This window comes from Protopterus annectens, chromosome 8.part0, assembly GCF_019279795.1.
Source record: "Protopterus annectens isolate FY-2018-M chromosome 8.part0, PAN1.0, whole genome shotgun sequence".
NCBI classification, from domain to species: domain Eukaryota; kingdom Metazoa; phylum Chordata; order Ceratodontiformes; family Protopteridae; genus Protopterus; species Protopterus annectens.
Genome location: NC_056741.1, coordinates 1500744941 through 1500768842, shown reverse-complemented (window position 1 = coordinate 1500768842; position 23902 = coordinate 1500744941). Strand labels below are relative to the sequence as shown.

Here is a 23902-nt window from a genome sequence, read left to right as displayed (position 1 = left end):
ACCATCCTTCCTTTTGCATGGATTATGTTCCCTGCCTGTCCTTGAGGTTACAGTTCGCTAGATGAAAAAAGGAACACGGTGTAGGTGAGGATGTCATGGACACACTTTGCTGGAGGCCTTGGAACTGCCCTTTCCATCCTTCTTGGGACAGACAAATTGAACGCACACAAAGCAGACAACTGTGGACTTTGTTGGTACTGACAACATGAAGGGATGTTGAAGGAAGGAAAGGCAAGCAGTCTGCATAACATCAATGTCATACTCACCACCATTAGCATCAACTTTGACAAGTGAAAAATGACCTTGTTGAGACTAGAATCAAAGACCAGCTCTTCTTAGAACTTGGTCCAAAATGCTGATCTGTAGCACTAGATCCAACATACCAATCAGAGACACACATGTTGATGCAAAAGACAGGTCAGTGTCAACAACTTGGCCCTGAAGTCAAGATCACAGTCAATGGTAACAAATCATCAGTTGTACATATCAGCACTGTATGGACAGACAGCAGTCCCCTCAGTATCTGTGCAGAAATGATGCACACTGATGAGGAAAACCATATGACCTAGCAGAAAATAGCAACGTGAAAAAATTGCCTTTACATGCTCCAAAACCAGAGGGAAATGATGCCACAGACATTTTTTTTTTCTGAGCCCTGATAAATGCGTCCACAAACTTATAATCTATTTATGGAGGGAGAATGGAATGAGACCTCGCAAAGGCTACAGTAGAGATCATAGTTTGGAGACAACTTTCACCAATAAGCAAAATCAGACAAGGTCATTAAACAGCTTAGTGGGAGAGGTGAAAACATTCCCACAAAAGGGAATAAGGAATTTGAAAACAAAAACATTAAATCTCATAGACAGAGTTCATAGGTACGTATTAGGCTTACTGACCTTGCAGGCCATTTTAAACTGAGCCAGTTTCCCTTTTTGTGCTCAAAATAACCTATCCCAATTTGTTATAGATTGGCCTTACCCATCCCATGGTCTATAATTATATATTACCCCTAATGAGAATAAATTGGGATCATACCATACATAATTTGAGGGGCCCCATGCATGGGATAAAGCATTTTTAGTTGGTGCATCTGTCCATTTGTACTACACAGGCAGTCCCGGGGTAAATCTTCTACTTCCCATCCACAGATCTAAGTTGCACTTGAAAATGAACAGGGATGAACTTCAGTTTATGTGGATAGGGAGTTTGTTCCATAGCAGTGGTATTCTCTGTGAAATATACCTGTCCTTCAAACCATTCTACTGATGTTACAGAAGAGATTTAGATTCCTAGGCTGAGTATTTCTGATGCCATTTGACTTGCTGATGTGCAGTACATCCATCAGTAATAGGTCAGAGGATGCCTTGTATTCCAGACACAAGACACCTTCAAGCAGTCTGTAGGACACAGAGTGCAGTGACAGGGCTTTGAGTTGGTCCATGTAGAACATGTTGTTCAAGCCTTGTATCCTTTTAGTATAGTATCTCTGCGGGCACCCCAGCTGTTGCATGTGTTTGGACAGATACATGCCAAAGGGGGTGTTATATGCAATGACTGGCCCAATGAGGGCTGAGTAAAAGGGAGCAATGACATCTCTAAATCTAGACACAATCCCTTTGTTTATAAGCTGTGCAATACAGAAGGACTTTCTTTCAGCATTAGACACATGTTGTACAAATTTTAGATCACTGTCCATATTAAGTTCCGAAATTCTGAACAACTCGGTCAACTCTTACAGGAGTACAGTCAATGTGGCAGTTCCCTGGGGTAGATGATGTCCCAAAGGATACAATAACACATGTGGCATTTAGTTTCGGACCACGATTTCAACACCAGTTATTTGAGACAAAACTTCCAGCTGGATGGCTAAGTCATTTGGGGATTCAATGACGGCTCAAAGCTTGCAGTCCTGTGCAAACTTAGTCAGCCAGAGCCCTTTGGCATTGGCTTTTACAAGGTAGATGCAAGGTTCCAGCACAAAACCCTGAGGGACTCCATGATGACTTATCTGTGCATCAACTGGCAATGCTGCAGATGACACAGGGGTTTATTACCAATTTATTTAGCTTTTCTACTATGTCTGAGTGAGTAACTATGTCAAAAGCTTTGGCCATGTCGAGGTATGTGGTGTGTACCGTTTGGCCTTCGTCCATTGCTTTGGTGACCTTTTCAAAAAAAACACCAGGCCTAGTATGCATGACCACTCTTGATGAACCCAAACTGAGATGGGTGTAGTGATTGGAGGTTCCCTATGTCCTGATTGGTTAATTCCAAGTCTTTCCATGGATTTGTATATGAGGCTGGTCAGACTTATGGGTCTGTAACTGCCAGGGTCAGTGGAAGGTTCTCCCTTATTCAGTGGAATGACTGCAGTTCTCCATTCGCTTGGTACCAAACCTGTATGGTGGCTGAAATTGAACACTGTTGTTAGTGTGGCTAAATCGTGCTTCATACTATTTTAAAATGCATCCAAGTACATTGTAAGGACCTATTAATGCAGTATTTTTAGTTACTGACAGCACTTTTAGGACTTGGTCTTGTGTAATAGCTGGAGATGAGCCAGTCTGTGGTATAGCTTGAGGGACAGATGGAGAGGAGAGTGAAGTAAAGTTATAGCTAAATTTATTGGCCACTAGGTTATCTTTATCTTTAGTCTCAGTGTAGGCAACATAGTTCACAATTAACTCAGCACATTGCTGCATTGTGTTTTTGAGATTACAAACATAATTAAAAAATGCTTTGCGATTGTCTTTGACTTGGGTAGCTAATTTAGGCTCAGACTTGGTTTTGGTGGATTTTATTAAGCTCCTGGGTTGCTTATTTCAGTGACAAGGGCTCTAACATTCTAGGAATTATTCTTCTTAAGTTTGGTCAAAGTTCTTTTCCTTTTATTATAAAGCTTTCTGATATTATGGTTCCACCTTGTGGTTTGTTTCTGGGGTTTGCCCTACACTTGTTCCTGTGAGGTACAGCTGCATCTAGGCAGCTGTTTACATGCTGGCATAGTGTGATGGTATACATTTCTGAGCATTCAGCAGTTAACTGGGTTTGGTGGGGATTCAAAGCTTGCCTATGTATTACTTAGGAGTAGGTAGTTTGTCTTAAAGAAATTTCTAAAGGTATCTTGGGTGGAAGGGATTGCTGGTTTCAGTTTTATTTTGAAGGAGACTACTTTATGGTCAACCTAACAAAAGATGAAGATAACACAACAGATGGTGCAAGATGCTCCCATATTACTAAGGACAAGACCCTTAGACTCCCTAGTGCATACTCTAATTGTTCCAGGGCATTTGTATTAGCTAAGTCCATGAATCGATGTGGAGTCTACAACTGGACAGTTTAAAATCAACTAGGAAAATCGTACTGGGTTTAATAATGAGTGATTCTAATTCCTGCAGATAGGCATCTTGGCTTTCTTTTGTCATGCAGTGAGTTCTTTAGCTAGCTAATATACGATATGGGACCATTCTGATGGTTATTTGGACATGATGAATCTGTAGTGCATCATGCTACTTTACCATCATTGATGTGAATCTCTTTTGAATGTACACCTCTGCCTTTTTTTTTTTCCTCACCTGCACAGTAGCTGGTCTAAATGTGTGGACGGTTTATATCCTTGCACTGCTGGAGGGCTCTCAGCTATTTTAAACCATGTCTCAGTCAATACACAGATGTTAATGTCTTCTATGGGTGAGAAGGGCTTGTAGGGAGTGGAGTTTCTTGTTCAGGCTCCTAGCATTAATCAGTAATACCTTCATATTATCCTTTGCTTGTTTTGTTATGTTGGTAGGTTTATCAAGCTGGCATTGCCTAAAAAAGGCACTATAGAGGTGGACAATGTCTTTCCAATAATCAAAACCCTACAGGGGACAGATAAAGACCACGCTGCTTTGTCAGGGATGGCCTGTCAATCATATCCTCCCAGACTGACTAATATTGGACCCCCTTTGAATGACATCAAAAACTAAGCCAAATATTGAAGTTAATTTTTTGCTCATATCATGGCACCATCCTTGGAGAAGGAAGAATGCTGCTCAGTTCTAGGCTCATACCTGCCATGGACACAGTCTGAGAGCTCCAGCATGTCTCTTTTCATATAAATCAGGGAGGTACACCTCAAGTCATCGACACCAGCACAAACTATGATAGAGTCATACTGGTACTTGTTGAAGGAATTGAGTGCATGCATGATCTGATGAATGACGAGGATGCAAAATATCTGGATAGTTACCAGATATGTAAAAAAAATGTGCTTGTTCTTTCAATTTTGAATAGGCAAAAAAAAGTTTGAAACAGGAAAAAATTGCCACAGACAATTTTTGTATCTAGATAATTTCTGTAATATGAATGGCTAACTAGTGCAGCAAGACAGATCTAAAGAGATTTTTTTTCTGTTGAGCACAGCATTACAGACAAAAAGGAAAGTCTTACCAGCCTTGGTGTTAAGTGTTACAAGCAGAGCTGCATCACACATAATGTCATAAGCCCTACAGTTAACAAGGATGGACTCCATCATACCATGACACTTAGCAAAGATTAGGGGAAGTTCCCCAGTGCCCTGCCCAAATTTCCCTTAGTAATGTAAATACCTTCATGGGCTTGTCTCCCCTGAAAAAAAGCTAATAGCCTAGTGGGACTAACTCTATGAAGAATGGACTTGATGGATCGATGGATAAATAAATGAACAAATAAAAATAAAACAAACCTAATACAGCTAATATGAGCACTTCTTGGTCACTGCTGGAAGACTAAGGTCTCCCATATGCAGGGTTCTCCTCTTTGCTCATCCACTAATTCTGTGTGCGAGCCCACTATCATCATTAGCTTCTGTTGCACCTACAATATAATATAGAAACCCATCAGAACCACGCTGGTTCCTCTCCGTCAACATCAGTGTCATGGCAGCATTCTCTTTTCTTGTCATCATAAGCTCTTTTAAAACATCTTTATCCAATTTTGGATATATAATGCCACTCCACACACATTAGGACTTCCATTAATTATTATAAATAGTAAGGATGAAGGGTAACCACATTTAGAAGAATCTCTTTGTCCCTGCAAAATCCCATTTCCAGAATGTACCTTCACAGACAGTGGTACATTAGAACAGCACCTGCCAGTGACTGGTTCTTTTCAATAAGTCCTTACTTCAAACACTGGGCAATAAGAGGTCTGCAGTAAACTAATGTCTCCTAAACTACTTCTAGCTTTAAGACATGAATTGCCAAACTGTGGGAAAAGAGATCTCGGAGGGGGGGGGGGGGGGCTATTAACTAGGGACATCTTCAGCAATGACTCCACCTTTAACCAGTTGCCACAGATGCAGCAGCAAATCCAAAAAAAAAATCCTTTTAGAAAACATAGCTTCCTTTCAGTTCACAATCCTTCTCAAACCTGTCAGTCCTCCAACAACTCATCTGTTAGTAGCATTACTGCTGTACACAGGAATACAATTTCTTTGGTGTCAAATAAGGACCAGTGGTGTGAAATTCTAAAGGTGTTGTCAATTTAAATACTTTGCATGCTCCCACTCACCTTCAAACTCAATTCAGAACAAAACACAGTCAAGCAAAGAAAGCCTCAGAAACAGCCCTCAAAACAGAATCCAGTAACACCATGATGGTCATTATAAGGAGCAAAAAAAAAAAAAAAAAAACACCACCAGAGCTGCAGTATGGTAGTGAAGCTTCAGTAAAATTTCGAATACCATTACAAGGAGCAACCTGATAAAGCATATTTGATGTTTTCGTTATTCTCTATACTTTTTGCCCCTACATCTGCCTACCATTAAGTCTCCCCAAATCGGACTTCACCCATTCATTCCCTAGTGGTGGGAATAATCTCAAATCCACTAAGATGATGAGAGTTGTCAAGGGCACATCATTTAGGCTGTTATAAGGGCTGCTTGCATCTTCACTGGCAATGAGGACTTTTTACTTGGTTTAACTACTACCCGGAGTGGAGGAATCACAATGGGGCCACAAGAACTTCCCCTGTGCAAGGGCATGCTCCTGTACACTTTCTCAATGAAGGCTTCTGCCCATTAGTAGCTTGGTGAGCCACGCACACACACTACCAGATTGTGAACTCACTTCTTGAAAAAGTATCTGCTGTTTCACATCACAGTACTACAGCCATTAAAATAAAAAAAAAAATAGTCAATACTCACCAAATTCTTCCTCACTTCGGTCGCGGTGTAAGTAGATCCACAGCTTACGCCCAATATCATATTTTACACAGGGGTCTTTCTCATAGTGCAGCCGGTCCAAAGCACCACTCACAACAGTGTTAACCTGAAAATAAAGGCAAGTTGATATCAGTACTAGACACATTGTGCATTTGCAGTCCTGGTGTTAGACCACCAGTTGCATAACTGAACATTTAGACACAGTCTTCTAATACACATTAATACCGTGCATCTACTGGTAAAGGCAGCTGGTTTACCTTCCATGTTTGCTATTAAAACAATTAATAACCATATACCCTTTTCAGTCAAATAACCTTTGCAAGAAATTTTGCAACTGTAGTAGGTTCATTAAGCACTGTAAAAAGCATGAGAATTTTTTCACTTGTTAATTACCTTCATTAACTCTTGATGTCCTTCTATATTGTTATTGCAGTACTCATTATACAAGGGATGTCCCACCCTGGGCACCCTGACGCTTGGCCAGTATAAAAAAGCCTAAAAGAGATCTTGTTTGCGAGGTATGTCACATTTATGCTCCCCGCACAGAAGGTAGGGCATAAAAGTGATGTACGGACACATCTACCTAGAACTTCTTTTGCCACCAGTTTGAACCCCATTTTTGCCTGTTGTTGTGAATGCTTTGTTGCTGTACTGAATATTTAGCAACACCACATAAGTGCCCTGTTGGGGTTATTTATTTAATATTTTTTTATTTTACTATCTTGGTCTTGTATTTTATATTACTACCTAGAGTTCATGTCATCAAAGAGGGGAAAATGTCAGTGTGTGAGGCAGATTCCTCATAAGGATCATCACAAACAGTGTTTTTTTTTTGTTTGGGTGGTTCCCACGACCATACCTCCTGTAGTATCTGTAAGGCATTTGTGTCTAAGACACTTACAAGCAGTTAGTCTTCCCTGGCCATTTATCTTGAAAAGCAATGGCTTAGACAGTTAGCCCAGGGTACTATGGATAGAATTTTTGGCATTCACAAAATTCATTCTGACATTAATAACCCCCTTTTTGGCCCATTGTAGATGGTGCCAGGTCTAAGACCTACTTTACTGCGAAATTTCTTGATATTACTTAGAAAAATGGTTTGCAGGAAATTGAGCAAATATGTAAAGGTTCGTGGCACTTTTTGGATAAGATGAGTAAGGTCAAATTTGATTCAGGGTTGATTTGTGTTACCACTGATGTCAAAAGCTTGTTTTTGGTTATTCCTCATCAATTAGGCTTATTGTGGTTTGGTGAACAGCTAACCAAGTGTTTGCAATTGGAGAATTGGAGAGCTAATACTATGGTGAATTTAATGGAATTGGTCCTTACTAACATTTTTTTATCCTTTGAAGGACAATACTACAGGCAAATTACTGGGGTTGCCATGGTTGCCCCCTGCGCCCCATTATTTGCCAGTTACATCATGGCCCAATGGGAGGATTTGTACATTTTTAGCAGTTCATTCACCCGAAGTTGGGTGTTATATACCCAGTTTTTGGATGACATTTGTATCGTCTGGAAGGACAACTTTGAGAGGTTAAATGAATTTCTATCATATATTAATAACACAGTGGAATTTCTCTCCTTCTCTGCAAAGTATAATGAAAATAAAATCCATTTTTGATGTAGAAATAAGTAAAGATGTGCACAATAATAGATTCATCTCCAATATTTATCGTAAAGGCCACATTTTCGAATACTTATCTACATTTCACAAGATGGCATCCCCTACACCAAAAGAAGACAGTTTTGACAGGGCAGCTTGGTAGAATTTCGAGAATGGTATCAGAAGTTGATATGTTTCAAGGTGAATGTGAAACCTTGACGGTCATGTTCAGGAGAAGGGAGTATCCCCCAGAATTCCTGGAAGATATATGCAGAGAGGTTGTTGCTTAGAGGAAATGGGCATTTTGTGCCAATAATTTGTAGTGGTATTCTCCATAATCAAAATCTGGCAACAACCCAAGCTGTACAAGATGAACTAGGACCATTTGAAAAGGGGAAAATATGTTTATTTCCACCTATAGTTTAGACAGTCAAGTTATTAACACCATTTTGAGGAAAAACTGGGATATAATGAAGGGTGACCTAAATGTATTGTCCAGGTTGGGCTGTGGACCAAAAATAATATATAGAAAAGGGGAATCCATTAAAAAAATTTTAGAAAGAAGAACAGTAGAAAAACCTTTAATTAATGTTGGTATTAAAAAAATGTGGTGCATGTTCACAGTGCCCATACATTTTACATGGCTCTGAGTTTACTGTTAATGGGTATGTTTACAAGTTACAAAGGAAATATAACTGTTGTACTCAAAATATTGTTTATCTGGCCCAATGTCAAGTATGTCCCGCATTTTATGTGGGGAAGACCTCTAGGAGGTTAAAAGATTACATATATGAGTATCTGCAAGATATTAAGAAGCAGAAGAATACCAATGCTCTTTTTAAACATCTGAGGTTAAATAGTGGTCACAATTTTTGTTTTCTGGTTATCAACAAAATTGTAAAAGATGCTCAGGGATGGGTAGTTGATGAGCATTTAGATTCAAGTGAGCTAAAATGGCAGCTTAAATTAAATGCAACTCAATTTCCTGGCCTCAATAAGGCAACTTCTATTAGTTCAATTTTAAAATTAAAGTATTTGAATTCTTAATGGAACATCATTGGTTAATTGCTATGGGTGTAGTTAGACATATTGTGTGCATTTTATGTATTATGGAGTTCTGAAGAAGTTCCTTTGGGAATGAAAGCGCTTAATTCCAGTGTTTTATTTTGTGGATGGTTTTATTAAACAAAATGTTCTACAAGGATTCAGAATCTTTTTTGAAAATGTATTGTTTGCTGGTATCCTGCAGCTATCTGTCGAGGGGTATTTGTGTTTTATCCAGTTTGTGGTGATTTTACTACTTACTATGGCATAATCCTTTAACTCCAAGATATTTCTGCTAGGTAAGAAGGTGGTCAAGATGTCTCGGCCAGATTCTTTAGCTGTCCAGCCTCCACTGCCAATCCCCTCTTTAAGCAGGTAATATCTCAGTAGGTCATTCAGTGTTTACATTGGATTTCTCTGCCCATGACCCCGCTGGAGGCCAGCATAGAGCTGTTTTTTCACACCTCCTCTGAGGCTTTACAGGCATCTGCTCCGGACATCGAGGAGGAACTGAGGTTGATTATCTTGGAGGGTTCTAGAGGGATTCTGCAGACATTGGTCAAGGAGGAAGTTCCAGGTACTTTTCTTGAATCTTGCCAAGGGTCAGAACCTCTAGTACTTGTTAGGGTTGCTGTCCCTTCTAAGAAAAGACAAAAACTGAAGCATGTTTTGTTCAATCCTATGGATCCTCAAAGGGAATGGTAAGAGTTTCCTGAAGGCTTGTTCTCTGCCTTAATGGCCTTAAAGCTTCCTCAAGAAGTTCCATTACCCGCTCCTCCTTGAACCTCTGCCTCTTCTAAATGGATTAGGGAACCAGATTCCTCAGATGAGGATTCCCTGTCTGGTGAGGGGTCTTTGTTCTATTCTTCACAGATGACTTTGCCTTTGGCTTATGGTTCTAATAAAGAGGAGTATGCCAGCCATGAATCTCCTATTGAGGAATTGTCCTTTGGGAGCATAATTGCTAGGTTCATAGGTTCACAGATTAATACTAGGCTAAATGCTCTTGTGAGCTATTTTAAGATTAGCCAATTACCCTATGTGAGATTCAAACCATGCACCTTGTGTCTGTAAGGTAAACACTTTAACCATTATGCCAGCCTCCCACCACACAAAACTACACCTCAGCTGTATTTCAGACCCAGGACCATCATACCTGCAGAACAGTGGCTCAACCCGTCAAGCCAAACAAGCTAGGATGATGAAATTCTTCAGGTGTCTGATATTCAAAGAAGACATTATGAGTTGCTTCATGAGGATATCCCTAAATCACTGCCAGTTCCTCCTGTGTTGACTGCCTTGTTAGATACTTTCTTTGCTGCTTTGATGTGTCCTCCTCCTGGTCCTAAGAAACCTGATAGATTTTATAAGGTTCCTGAGAATTGTTTATTTTGATTATTTAAATGTCCTTCTGTGGTGTATCTTCTGACAAAGCTTCTAAACTGTTCCCCTCTTCCAAACATTTGCCTTCTGATAAGGCTAGTAGGGCAATGGAGAGGAATGGCAAAATAAGTTTACACCTCTTCTACTCTGGCCTTTAAGACTATTGATTAATAGACCCACATGACCAGGTAAGCTCTGGCCTGGACTGCTCATGCTTGTCAGGTTATCTCTGCCTTCCCTGATTCTGATGCTAAATCCTCTGCCTTATCATTTTTAGGCTCTGCTTCTCAAGTTACTTGCCACTCTATTAAGTGTAGCTATGATGCTACTGACTCTGCTTCTATGGCTGCGGGTTTTGGGTCTGTCCTGAGGTGCTATTCTTGGCTTTGTCTCCAGTCTCATCCTTAGGATATTAAGGCAAAGTTGCTGGATGCTCCTTTGGATAGTACACATCTTTTTGGGATGGCTGCTGCTGACATGTTTAGCTCTCTTTAAAAGTAAAGCAAAGCCTTGAAAGACCTTAAACATAAATGTCTATCCTATCCTGAAGTTCCAGGGTAATTACCATTCCAGGTCAGCTTTTGTTTGCAGGCAACCCTGCCAGGTCTCTAGGAGCAGGAAAGGTGGAAGGTGGGCCCCTTCTGCTAAGGCTTCTCAGATTTCTGTGGCCCAGAAGCCTCCTTTATCTGATAAGGCTACTTCTCTTTCATAATTCACCCCTGCCTTTAGGTTAGACTCCTTTTTCCCTTCGGCTCTCCCTTTGTTTTCCAAACACACATCTCATCTCTTCAGACTCTTGGGTTCATTCTATCATGCTTCAGGGTTACTTTATGGTATGGAAATCTCTCCCTCCTTTTTCAGTGATTTCTCAACCTCCTCTAGAGCACCTTCTTCATTTTCCAGAGGTTCTAGGGTCCCTATTGAACTAAGAGACCACTCAACCTGTCCCCCCTTCCCAAGTGGGAAGGGGTCTTTATTCCAGGATGTTCCTAGTTCCTCGAAAGGAAGGCACTTAGATATTTATTTTGGATCTCTCTTAGCACAACACCTTTCTCAAGATCCCTTCTTTTCAGATGCTTACTCTTCAAACTCTGTTGCCTCATCACCCCAGGCTTTTCTGGTGTCCTTGGATCTGAAATATGCTTACCTTCATATCCCTATTCACCCTCTCTTTAGAAGTTTCCACATTTCTCTATGTCTTCCTCTCATTTTCAGTTCTCTGCTTTGCCTTTTGGCCTCTTTACTGCCCCAAGGGTATTCACAAAATTCATAGGTCATGCGATTGCCTTCTGCAGGCTCCAAGGCATTCAGATTTTTCCTAACCTAGATGACCTGCTGTTTCAGGTGCCTTCTCCCAATCGAGTGTTGCAGGATCTGCAGTTTGCCATCTTTCTTCTTCAAAGTCTGGGGCTTACTATCAACTTCCAGAAGTCAATACTGACTCCCTCTGAGGATCATGTGCGTCTGGGATGCAGGATTCAGATGGTGCCAATGTTGGCCTCTCTTCTGCCTCCAAAGATATTGCCGGTGACAGCCTTCTTTCATGGTCTTCTTTCTCTGACTGCCATGCCAAAGAGTTTCCTCCAATCCTGGGATTCATGGCCTCTTCTATTCCAATGCTTCCTCTTGACAGGATGCATATGTGGAAGCATCAGTGGTACCTCAAGTCGGTTTGGCTGCAGCATTGTTACCCTCTGAATTTCAGTGTACCTCTCCTTCCCTGTCTTAAGAAGGAATTTGACTGATGGATTCAGCAGTTCGCTCTTAATCCAGGCCGGCCCTTTTAGCCCCCAGTTCCCTCTCATGAGCTGTTCAGCAATGCCTCAGACATTGGGTGGAGGCATCTCTTGGTCACTTAAAGGTTCATGGTCTTTGGCCTCTTCATTAGAAGTCAGACCATATCAACAACAAAAAGATGAGAGCTCTGATTCTGGCCCTTCAGACTTTTCATCACATCTTCCCTCCAGGCCCCTTGAAATGTGTACACAGACAACACTACAGTAATATGGTATGTCTACAAGCAGGGGGCACAAAATCTTACCTCCTCTGCAGGATGGCACTTCAGGCTTGGGAAGTAGCTCTCAGTTATCAGTTAACTCTTCAGGCAGTATATATTCCTTCAGAGCACAATCCTGTTGCAGACTCTCTGGGCAGGTCCAAAATACAGGCTCATGAATGGATGCTTCACAGAGATTTGTTTCTGGACAATGTCCATCGGTTGGGTATTCTTCACTTAGATCTTTCTTCAGTTAGATCTTTTTGCCTCGCCTCTGAACAGACAGCTTCATCTCTTTTGTTCCAGTGTGCCATACCATCTAGTGTGGAAGACAGCTGCCCTTTCCTTTCCTTGAAAGGGGAGGTTTCTTTATGCTTTCCCTCCTCTTCCTCTACTTCCAAGAGTCCTGCAGAAGATTCAGCTGGACTACCCAAAAATCTTGCTAGCGACTCCCTACTGGCCAATACAGCACTGGTTCCCCTCTTAATGCATCTAACCAGGGGCAGTCATCACAAGTTACCTCACCGGTTGGACCTTCTCACACAGGACAAGTGGTCTCTCATCCAACTCCACTTGTCTACTCTAAAACTGACATTGTGGGCGATAGGACTTGGATCCCTTTCAAGTACCTCTTTTCTGAGGAAAATCTTGTGTCCAAATCGAAAATATTTTTGGTCTGGTGCCATGCTCATACCCAGGACCCTTCTTCAATGTAGGCCCCTCTGGTCCTCTCTTTTTTGTGCGAGTTGCTCTAATCTGGCTTGGCCTATTCTTCTGTGTAGGCCCATTTGTCAGCCATTTCTGCTTGCCTGCCCTTGAAACCTCCTTTGACTTCTTGTTTTGAGGTCAAACAATTTCTTAAAGGCACCGTGCATATTAGGACTCCAAGAAAACCTAGTCCTCCTCCTTGGGACCTTAATTTTGTTTTAGAAAAATTCACTCAGGCTCCTTTTGAGCCTGCAGATTCTGATGTTTTGTAATGTTGTACCTGGAAGTCCGTTTTGTTGGCAGCTCTTACTTCAGCTAGGAGAGTTTTTGAGCTCCAGGCCCTTATGGCCATTCACCCTTTTTTCTTTTTTTACACAGGGACAGGGTGACCCTTCGTACTAATCCTTCTTTTACGCCCAAGGTAGTAAATGAGCTGTCCTTGTATCAGTCGGTACAACTCCCTTCCTTTTTACATTCTCTTTTCCTCAGACTGCTAGCGAGAGGGTCTTGGATTTGCACAAATATGTCAGGTACTATTTGGATAAAACTAAGCCTATTCATAAGTCTGACCAGCTTTTTGCTTCCTTTCATCCCAAGTCTTTGGGTTTGGCTGTTTCTAAGAAAACCATCTTCTCCTGGACATCTAAGGCCATTTCCTTTTGTTATTCTTTTCCTGGCAGATCTTGTCTGCTTCTGTTAGAGATCATTCTACTAGGGCTGTTGCCTCTTCTGGTGCTTTCTTCAAGGGATTGGACACCAATTCCATCTTTAAAGCTGCTACTTGGGCTTATGTGCATACCTTAACTAAGCATTATAAGCTGGATATAGTTTCTAGGACCAAAGCAGGTTTTGCTGAAACCATTTCATGTGGGTTTGTTGAGGGGTCTTCTCAGCCTTTCACCTCCATTCTGTTAATTGAGCTTTTTTTTTTACTCTCCTTTCTATAATGAATACTGCAACAGTGATACAGAAGGGCACAGTACATTTGTGTAAAATATTACCATAACAGTAGATGTCCTTCTCTTCATTGTTGCAGTATTCACTCCCTCCCTCCAACCCCCTTTTGCTTATTCTGCATTTTTCCCTCTAGATGTGTATGAACTCCTTTGTCCTATGGCAGCTGTTTTCTTCTGGGGCAATTCAGTTCTAAGCAATTACATCCATACGTCCCTTGTATGCCCTAGGTTCTGTGTAATGAGCATAAATGTGATGTACAACTCAAACAAGATTTCTTTTAGGCTTTTTTATACTGGCCGAGCATCAGGCTGCCCAGGGGAGGACATCCCTTCCATAACGAATACATACTGTTACGGCAAGATTTTACACAACTGTATTATCTTTTAGAGAACTTCTATCAGCAAGCAATTTCTTCGCTGAATCATCCCACCTCCACAAAGCAACATTCCAGACACTGCCTTCAACAGTACTGGAAGGAGATCACCCAGCCTGATTTCCTGCATCGCTAACACTGAAGACATGGCCACAAAGAAACAACTCCTCACCTTCCTCTGTGCTTTACCCAGAGAATGTAATGTAGTTCTGATGGGGAAGAGGCTTTAAGAAAACCTGTTAAGGTAGAAAATATGAAATCCAGAAAGTTCATTAGGAAAACTAACCTCACTTAATAAATCATTGCATAATGTATACAGCTCAACAGTGGAGGTGCTGAAGTATAACCAGAGACTGAGAAAACTGGACATGAATTCATTAAAATAAAAAAAAATGGGTAGTATCAGGATACACTACACTTTCTGAAGACAAAGGGAAGTTGCAGAGCTAAAGAGGAAGAAAGGATGGGAAATCCTGGGAATCAGCTATACAGTGGATGCTGCAAGTTTCACTTGAAAAAATTCTATGTCAAACACAGTACTTTACTGTCTTGGCAGTTAGTGCAGTGGACTAAAGCTCTGATTTGTTAATGAGCTGCTTCCTGCAACAAGGCTCCAGAGTTTGAATCTTTCTACCTTCATTTGCCTGTGTGACCTTCTGCAAGTGACTTAATCAGACATGCTCTGGAGCAATTGGTTATATAGGCTAGACTCCTTAACAGTCCCTGGACTGCAAGCCTAGTAAATGCTATGAACACAAGAACTATTACTTATATTTCAATTACATGACAGCCTATTTTCAGTGCAGTTCCAGGGAAAAAAGCTCCAACACAGTACAGATTTACAAAGCACGTATACATAATACAATTAATAAAACTGAATGAATATAAATGCATACAAAATAACAGTCCATAAATATCATTTCCACAACTCGAACTAGCTAAGCAATAATCCTAGGAAGGTACATAAAGGGCATTAAAAGGAAATATTTAGAGACAGAATACAAAGCAAGCTATGCACCAAGTACAAGACACTACTTATTAGGTCTATGATAAACACATCTGAGTGAAACTAAGTTGTAGTTAGAATGAAATAAGCAGTACTCAGTACTAAACACCAGCAGCACCCCCCAACTCAAATACAGTACTAAGTTTGCATAAAAAAGACAAAACAGGAGTTAAGACTGTGATGCTAATTAAACACAATTTATAGCAATGAAAGCTGCTAAAAAATAAAATTTAACTACATTACCTGATGAGGAATAATAAATGTCACCTAAAATATAAATAATCTAAATATGAAAGTATATACACCATGACTAGGAAAAGAAGCAGTATAGGAAGAGACAGAAAATGAGCATAAAGCAAAAACATCTCCCCATAGCAAAAGACAACAGCAACACTAACAAACGAGTCAAATTACATAAACACAGCAGAAAGCCTCTGCCTGGCGCTAAAAAATGTAAAACACTGCATGAATACAAATGCATATTAAAAAAAAGAAATGAAACACATACACAAATTACCCTAGAAACTCAATTAAATAAAAGTATTGCATCACCAGCTAAATCAACTTAAAAAATGCTATTTTTCATTTATATATATATATATATATATATATATATATATATATGCATTTTTAGCCTGGCTCCATGGAGGACAGGGATGGAACCCTGACTTTTGACCTAGGTATAAAGGTTTAGTTAGCAGCCTCAGCACTGCAGGAGCCATGCAGGGAAGGGAGACAAGTGAAAGGGTATGGGCTGACCTCCTGGGAAGAGCAGGACTTGTACTGACTCAGAGACAAACTGACCAGAGCAATCTGGTGTTGACTAGAGTTTATACTATGGAAGGGGGAGCGGGGCTTGGCTAATTAAAGAACATTCCCCTCATGGAAGTGAGGGGACATCTTCCTCAGACAGCCAATTACATGTCCCTTCCTAAACACCTCATCAGGTGTGTGGAAAGACAGGGAAGAGGAGAAAAAAAAGAAAATGCTCAAACCACTCTGATGGCTGCCAGGATGATGAGTAGCATTGCCTCCTATTACTTTTTTTTTTTTTTCAGACTATCCAGTATTCCGTTTAAAAAAAAAAAGAAACAGACTATTGGAGTTTGTTAAATCAGCAGATTTACTATGCTTTTTTTTTTTTTTTTTTTTTTTAAATATACACAAAATCATAGTAACTCGGTAAAAAGAAGGCATCACAAATTGAAAAAGGAGCACGTTTCTCCTCATCTGACATGACAATGATGTCACGAAATGGGTGGAAAGCTGTTAGTAGCGTGGAGGAGATAGGAGGGGCTATGGAAGGTTCAAGGGGTGTGGCCTTGGTCCAGTTTATGCCACAACAAAAGGTGGCAATCCTAACGATGAGATAACCCTTCTGTTGGCTCTTGTCTTGTGATGGGAACAAATGGGCAGACAGATGGTGTGATGGTCAAACAAGCAGCAAGTCAAAAAGTCACAATAAAATAAAACATGTACTTTTACTACTTGGGAGTTTCCACCCAAATGATTACCCTTGTGTATAACGTTATAGTGCACAAACATATCCTTGGCTAAAATTAAAAGTGACAGGAGAAGCATTACTGCTTGCATATGCATGTCTTCCAGTTCTTGAAAGTGAAACAAGAATCATTACTTGCCTTTTGTATTTTTTTGAGGTTGTGAAACATTATGTATGTTTATAAATCACTACGCTATTGGTAATGCAAGAGTTTGTATCTGGACCCATTCACTTGACAGAACTCAGATGAGGAGTTTTACAGTGTTAATACCTATTTAAATACTGAACTGTTCAATAGCACACATCAGTTTCACAGAAGTACCCCTTAAATGAAAAGACTGAAAAGGTCACACCAAAATTTCACAGATTCAAAAAGTTATAACCCTGCGCAGCAACAAGTTAAAATGGACGGAGGAACTACTTTACATTAAAATACACTATAAAACATGTACATATACAGTTCAACCAGGTCTATATCACGTAGTCGAACATTTACAATTTCGAACGACATACGGTCGAGACCATATGTTAGAATTTGTAAATGTTCAAGCGTGTGAATGGAAATCTCCATAAGAGGAGGTTTCCATTCACTTCAATGTGGTGCGATCTCAGAGTTGGTATATTTAAGTAGTTGGGTGTGGGGGTGCAGGGGGCGTGCCCCCTGCATAAAACAAGTTTCACATTTTTCCGTTGTGTTTTTATTTTTTTTTTTTTACAGCTAGTCAAAGTTCCGTAACTTCGGACATATGTGTTTGAACATATGTCATTTGAAGTTATGGCACTTTGACTACGTGATATAGACCCATTCAACCAGTAACCACACGGAAACTCAAAACTTGACAGCAAAGCAGATAGATTAAGGCTGCTGAGTACTATCAACAGAAAACAATAAAAACACACAAGTAAATACTCTCTTATTTAGTGCTTTTATCAATATATATCATTGAGCTGATGAAGTTGATAATTATGAGATGGCTGCAACCAAATGTGCCCTTTTACAGTGAGTGTGTTTGTGTGTGTGTGTGTGTGTGTGTGTGTGTGTGTGTGTGTGTGTGTGTGTGTGTGTGTGTGTGTGTGCGTGTGTGTGTATGTGCGCACACTTTTTTTAAATTACACAAATTTCTAAATCTTCTGTATTGACCTATGTTGGCTTGATATTTAAAACTTCATTTCTTTTGGAATCCATCTCTGTCTAGCACTGGGGTTTTGAGTGTTTATTTTGGAAATCCAGGGCTGTGATTTATTTCTATCCAATGATGTGGAAAGGGTTGCACTACCTAGCATACTATCAGTAGAGCACTTGAATGTACTGCCTGAGGCAGTCTTGCATAAAGTCATCAGAGGGGGTTCAAATTTACTCGAACAAAGCAAAAATAAAATGCATGGAATTACAGTATAATGAAGGCAGATGTGTGGGACAGCTAACTCCCAGACAGGGTTTTCTTGCACTGACAATATATTAATAAGACATTATTGAAGGCACAGTACTACAACATAAGTACCACCTATCTTTCTTAGGCTATTGCAACCAGTAATCACAGAATCCAAAACAACAATGATCTGAGGCAAGATAGATCACTTTTTCCAAATTCAGTTCCCCGTTTAAACACCACATAAAGGTAAAAACAGTTTGACAAAAATCTGAAGGCTTTAACAAACATCAGTAAAGATACCAAAGGTGATAAGCCCCATGATGTAAGCAGTGGGTACCACAACACTTCTGAAAGAATGCCACTAGATACAGCAAAGAAGGGGCTTACCTACACAGAGGCATCAATACAAGAATTTATACAGCAGCTTTCTTACTTAAGACCAGGGCAAATGAAACAAAGCTGTTTATATTAAAATCTACAGTCTAGTGGGAAGGGTTTCCAATACCTTGTGGACATTCAGTCTGTGCAGGATAACATGAAATGGACTAGAGCACATTAGAAAAAAAACAGGTAAGGGAACGTTCACCATAACAGTAAATATTCAAACATTAGGATAATTGCTGCAGTATAATTAACAGCAAAGAGCTGTTTGTCCTTCCTGCCTGACTTTGACAGCTTCAAACATCAAATGAATTCAGTCTCATTTTGTCATATCGATTCTTTGCAAACAGATGGAGAAAAAGTGGGGCAGTGACAAGATTTTATTTTTTTGGGCTCAAAGATCCATGCAGATGATGGCTGCAGTCAGGAAATTAAAAGACACTTGCTTCTTGGAAGAAAAGCAATGGCAAATTAGGATAAGATTTTAAACAACAAAGATATCACGCTGTCAACAAAGGTCTACATAGTCAAAGCTATGGTGGTCTCATTAGTAACATAAGGCTGAGGGAGTTGGAGTATAAATAAGGCTATGCATTGGCAAATTACAGTTTTTAAACTCTGGTATGGGAAAAGACCTTTGAAAATTCAATGGACTGTACAAAGATCAAAGCAGTCAATACTCAAGTAAATAAATCCAGACTGTCCAAATGAAAACCTGATAGTGAAACAAAAATTCAAATACTTGGCCATCTAATGCAAAGACATAATTCATCAGAGAAGACACTGGTGCTAGGAAATAAAGACAGAAACAAAATAAGGGCCAATGCAGGCTAAAGCAGATAGACAACATTACTTAAGTAATGAATATGAATTTGCAATGGCTTAAAGAACAGCTCTTGACACACGGGCCTGGCATGCCAAAGTCCTTGAGGTCATGAAGAGCCTGATTTGACTAAACAACAAAAACAAAAGCAATGGTTAGACCTGCCTTTGTGGTGGGTGTCCAAGTTCTCTTCTCTTCTTATTCTAGTAAAAAACAATGAGAAGATGTTGATGCAAATAACTAGCCATTTCAAGACAGTCTTTTTGGACACTGCTCTATCTTACATTCCTGGCATAGAGACATCTAATCAGAAAGACTGAAGTCTTTGCTTCTTTTAGTGTAATACCTAAATTGCCCATGAATGACCATGGTGTGCAGATTGCTCTCACTTTTATTCTATGCACTGGTGTAAAAAAAAAAGAACCAAACAGAGAGATTCAAAGACAGCTCAGACAGCTGACCAAGCATGATAGGAAATCCGGTCCCAAGTATCACCTGTAATTTAAATACATATTTTAAGGTATTGACATTTTGGATGAAGGACCCTATGCTTCTTCTGTTTTCTGCATTTTCCATTTCAATATTGTTTTCAATACACATCTTTATTAAATTATCATCATGTATGACACAGACATTCTTACATTTCTATAAATGTAAAACAAACATTAACACCACTTTAGCTGCAAACAGTATATATCACAGAGAACACTGAAACAACTGTAGTTGCAAATATCATACGTCACTTTTATTTATTTATTTATTTATTTACATTTGTTGACTGGGAATGTCCGACTGGACGTAGGTCCATTTTCAGTGGAGGCCCGGGGAGAAAAGCTCCACAGTTAAAATAGACAGTACTTACACTGGATTACATAGCGATTAACAATTTAACATAGCAATTACTTACAACATATTTACAGATGAAGAACATAATCCATCAGTAGACAACTAGAATCTTTATCTGTGAAGTACATAACAGACATTAACAAATGTTACAATAAGAAGTTCCTGCTGTATAATAAGTACTAGGCTTATGAGCATCTGAGCTTGCTATAATCAAGGTAGTTAGTGGAGTGGAAAGAAAGGTAGTGGTTGGATGGGGTGGGTGATATTAGAGTGGGAGTTGCAAGGGCATAGCCAGTATGTTTTTAGGTGCCCTTTTAGTAAAGTTTTGAAGTGGGTGCATGATGGTATGGAGGTAATTGTGGGTGGGAGGGAGTTCCATAATTTGGCTATGGTGCAAGAGAATAGTGCTTCACCAGCAGAATTATTGGCTTTAGTGATCTGCAAGTGATTTTTGTTGCTGGATCTTAGTGGTCTGGTGGTGCGATAGGGTTGGAGTAGATTCTGGAGGGATGGGACATTTAGTGGATGGTTTACTAGTTTGTGGGCAAGTGAGAGTTGATACCACTGAAGGAGGTGAGGGAGTTCAAGCCAGCCCAGTTCAGCAAGTGAGAGACAGTGGTGACTACAGTAGGATACTCTGTGGCGAATTTGACGATTTTGTTGTAGCAGGTCTCTAGCTTGTTTAGATCGCATTGCCTTAGGTTGGTATATATTGGAGAGGCATAAAGTAGGGTGGACATCAGGTCAGAATTTGCTATTGAAATCTTTGCTGCTTTGGTGAGAAGTTGCTTATTTCTGTATAACGCTCCTAGTTTTTTGTGGACTTTTTCTATGGTCATGGATATGTGAATGTCAAATTTTAGTTTACTGTATTTCCACCCCTAGCAATTTGGTGTGTTCAGTTGGGTATATAGTGGTGTTGTCTTTTTCTGTGATGTTAAAGTGAGAGTTGTTTTGAGTATGTTTGGTGGGTTGGAAGATGAGTAGTTTAGTTTTGTTTGGGTTGAGTATTAACTGGGCATCGGATAACCAAGTTTCAATCGAGGAAAAGGCTTCCTGTGTGAATTTTTGCAGCTTGGGTAGGGACTGGGCTGAGGAGATGATGGTTGAGTCATCTGCGTATTGTATGAGTGCGCCATGTTTGGTGGCAGAGGCTAGATTATTGGTGAAAACAGAGAACAGTAGTCGTCCAAGGATAGATCCTTGGGGAACCCCTATGGAGACAGGTAGTTGGGGAGATATGTCATTCTGCCATACAACGGATTGTTGGCGGTCAGACAGGCAACTCTGAAACCAGTTGGTGACTGATTGAGAGAAGGATAGGTTATTGAGGACAGAGATAAGTTGTTTGTGTTGGACCATGTCAAATGCTTTAGATAGGTCTCTTACAACCTATCCAGTCATTGTCAGTTAAGCATTATATGGCTCACTCATATCCTGTTTCTTAAACCTTGTTCCTTCTCTGCATATATTATTCGCACATTTCCCACTTTTTCCTATGTAGTTTGCTCCTTCACTTTAACAAAGATCCCAATTCCAGTTGTTTTATCTCTGTTACTACATTCACTACTTCTAGTAAAGTTGGTGAAAACTTTGATTTCTATTTTCTAGTAATTGCTTTTTTTGGCAGCCCACCATAATTAAGACTCAGCAAGGCTTTACTATGTCTAGGCAATTCCAATTCTGTATCATAGCTCAAAGAAGTCATCTCCCCAGTCAGTCCTATTCCCTCACCCAGCATCTCCGACAGAGCGGTCCACAGGGAATCCTTAAAGTCTGCCAGCTCATTACATTCCCAAAAAAATATGTCCCCAGCCACCTTCTTCTTGCTCATCACACCTCCAACATATTTGCTATCCACCCGAGGAAAAATTCTTTGGAGTCTACTTGGGGTATAAAAATACCTATGTAAACACTTCTAGGCATACCTCTCAGCCTCTTAGAGCAAAAAATCTGGACAAAGCCTAAAATGATGGGGGGACAAATAGGGACAGATTTTAAATATTGCTGTTACAAACTTAGAAAGTTGATAAAACAATAGGTTTTGCATTAGCATGACTTTTCTGAACAATGTGGAGTCTTAAACTCAAATATTTGTCATTATTTAATGACTTCAATCCTCAGCTATTTGCCAGAAAGTTACAGAGATGCTATCCTTGCATTTTTGTGTTGCTCATAGAATTGTGCTGTTTCTTACAAGGTATGCTGCTCCTCTCCTGCATCCTCTGTCTTAGTTACTTGGTAATCAGAGTGTTTTAAAACTTCAAACCTAATATTTACCTCCTTCTCCTTTTTACTTCCAGCCCCCTCAACAAAAGTTTCATCCTGTGTCTTGGCCAACCTCCAATCAGCCCAAGGCTGCCTCATTGCCCTGCACTGAGAAACCCTGCATCGGTGAAACACTAAAGTGCGTTCAGCTACACTAGTGTATGTTAGAGATGTAATTAATCTGTCCTCTAAACTGAAGACTCTTTCCCCTTTCACTGTACGCATGCACACTACTGCCCTCCCCCCATTTTTTTCTTCCTATTGTACTTCTAGGTCAATTACTTAAAACTACTTTCTCTTGGAAAAAGTTTACCTATGTAGCTGCAGCCCATACTTCAATTGCTTTTCCCTGTAAAAGTGGTGGTCCTTTTCACCACACTGTACTAGATTAGTAGCACAAGATTTGTAGTTATTAGGAAGATACTGCACTACACTGACCTGGAATTGACTTAGCTTGGTTTTCCTGTTTTCTTTTTAGCAGCTGGCCTAGTCTACTTTGTGTCTACCCCCCCCCCCCAACTTTAACCTGCACACCTCCCTCCCGTTCCTGCAAAATTACAGAGGTATCAAAAAACCTGATGTAGAAAGGCACCATCTTTTGACTTAGCTTTTCTGCCTTGCTTCATAGGTATCCCCAGTAGTGTGCTCGCGAGTCTATATTAGATCAGCGAAAGCTTAAAAAAGCGAACGCTGATTGATCGACCTTATATAAGCAAAAGCTTACAATCTCGAACTGTCAGATCAGCGATTTTTTTCCTAGGGAAAAAAGTCACTGATCCAAAACACATACACACAACACAAGCACACCAAACAAACAGAAATCCACACACATAACCTAAAATCTGACACCTAACCCTACACTAAACTAAGCACACACCACTAACTATCCACTTACCTTAACCCAAACCCTAACCCTAAGGTCCGTCACTATCACACACTCACCTCACCTAATCCTAACTCACCTAAACCCGCCTTAACCCTCACGTCCACAAAATCGCACACATACCTAACCCGAGCCATAACCCTAACTCACCTAACCCACCATAATGCTCACATCCACACAATCGCACACTTGCCTGAAATCAACCCGTAACTTTCCACCACAGCACTGAAAATACAGAAGCAACAGAAACAGACAACCGAATGATTTCCCTAGGAAAAAATTGGGGTTTCTGTTGCTTCGATATTTTGAACATTCGCTAAAATAAGGTCGATCAATCAGCATTCGCTTGTTTAAGCTTTCACTGATCTAATATAGACCCTGTGCTCGCATGTAGTACTACCTGGTATTGTTTTTGTTTGTGATTCTTATTGCTTTTGTTGTAAAGTTCATCCTAAGGGGATCCTGCAGTCCTTCTGTAACCACTCTGCCTCCCCAAGAACTAACTTTAAACGTGTATGTACCCTATTGTAAAATAAAAATATATCCTACACCTACCACTGTTGT

The 23902-nt window shown here is 40.1% G+C and overlaps 1 protein-coding gene across 1 annotated transcript in view; it reads right to left on the bottom strand.

Moving 5' to 3' along the window:
• NFRKB (nuclear factor related to kappaB binding protein) overlaps nt 1–23902 on the bottom strand; it is a gene marked incomplete in the record, with an annotated part of 1477031 nt that overhangs the window by 553035 nt on the left and 900094 nt on the right. The window contains 1 exon segment of the mRNA XM_044081086.1: nt 6173–6296. Within this exon segment, the coding sequence (XP_043937021.1) occupies nt 6173–6296 (124 nt within the window).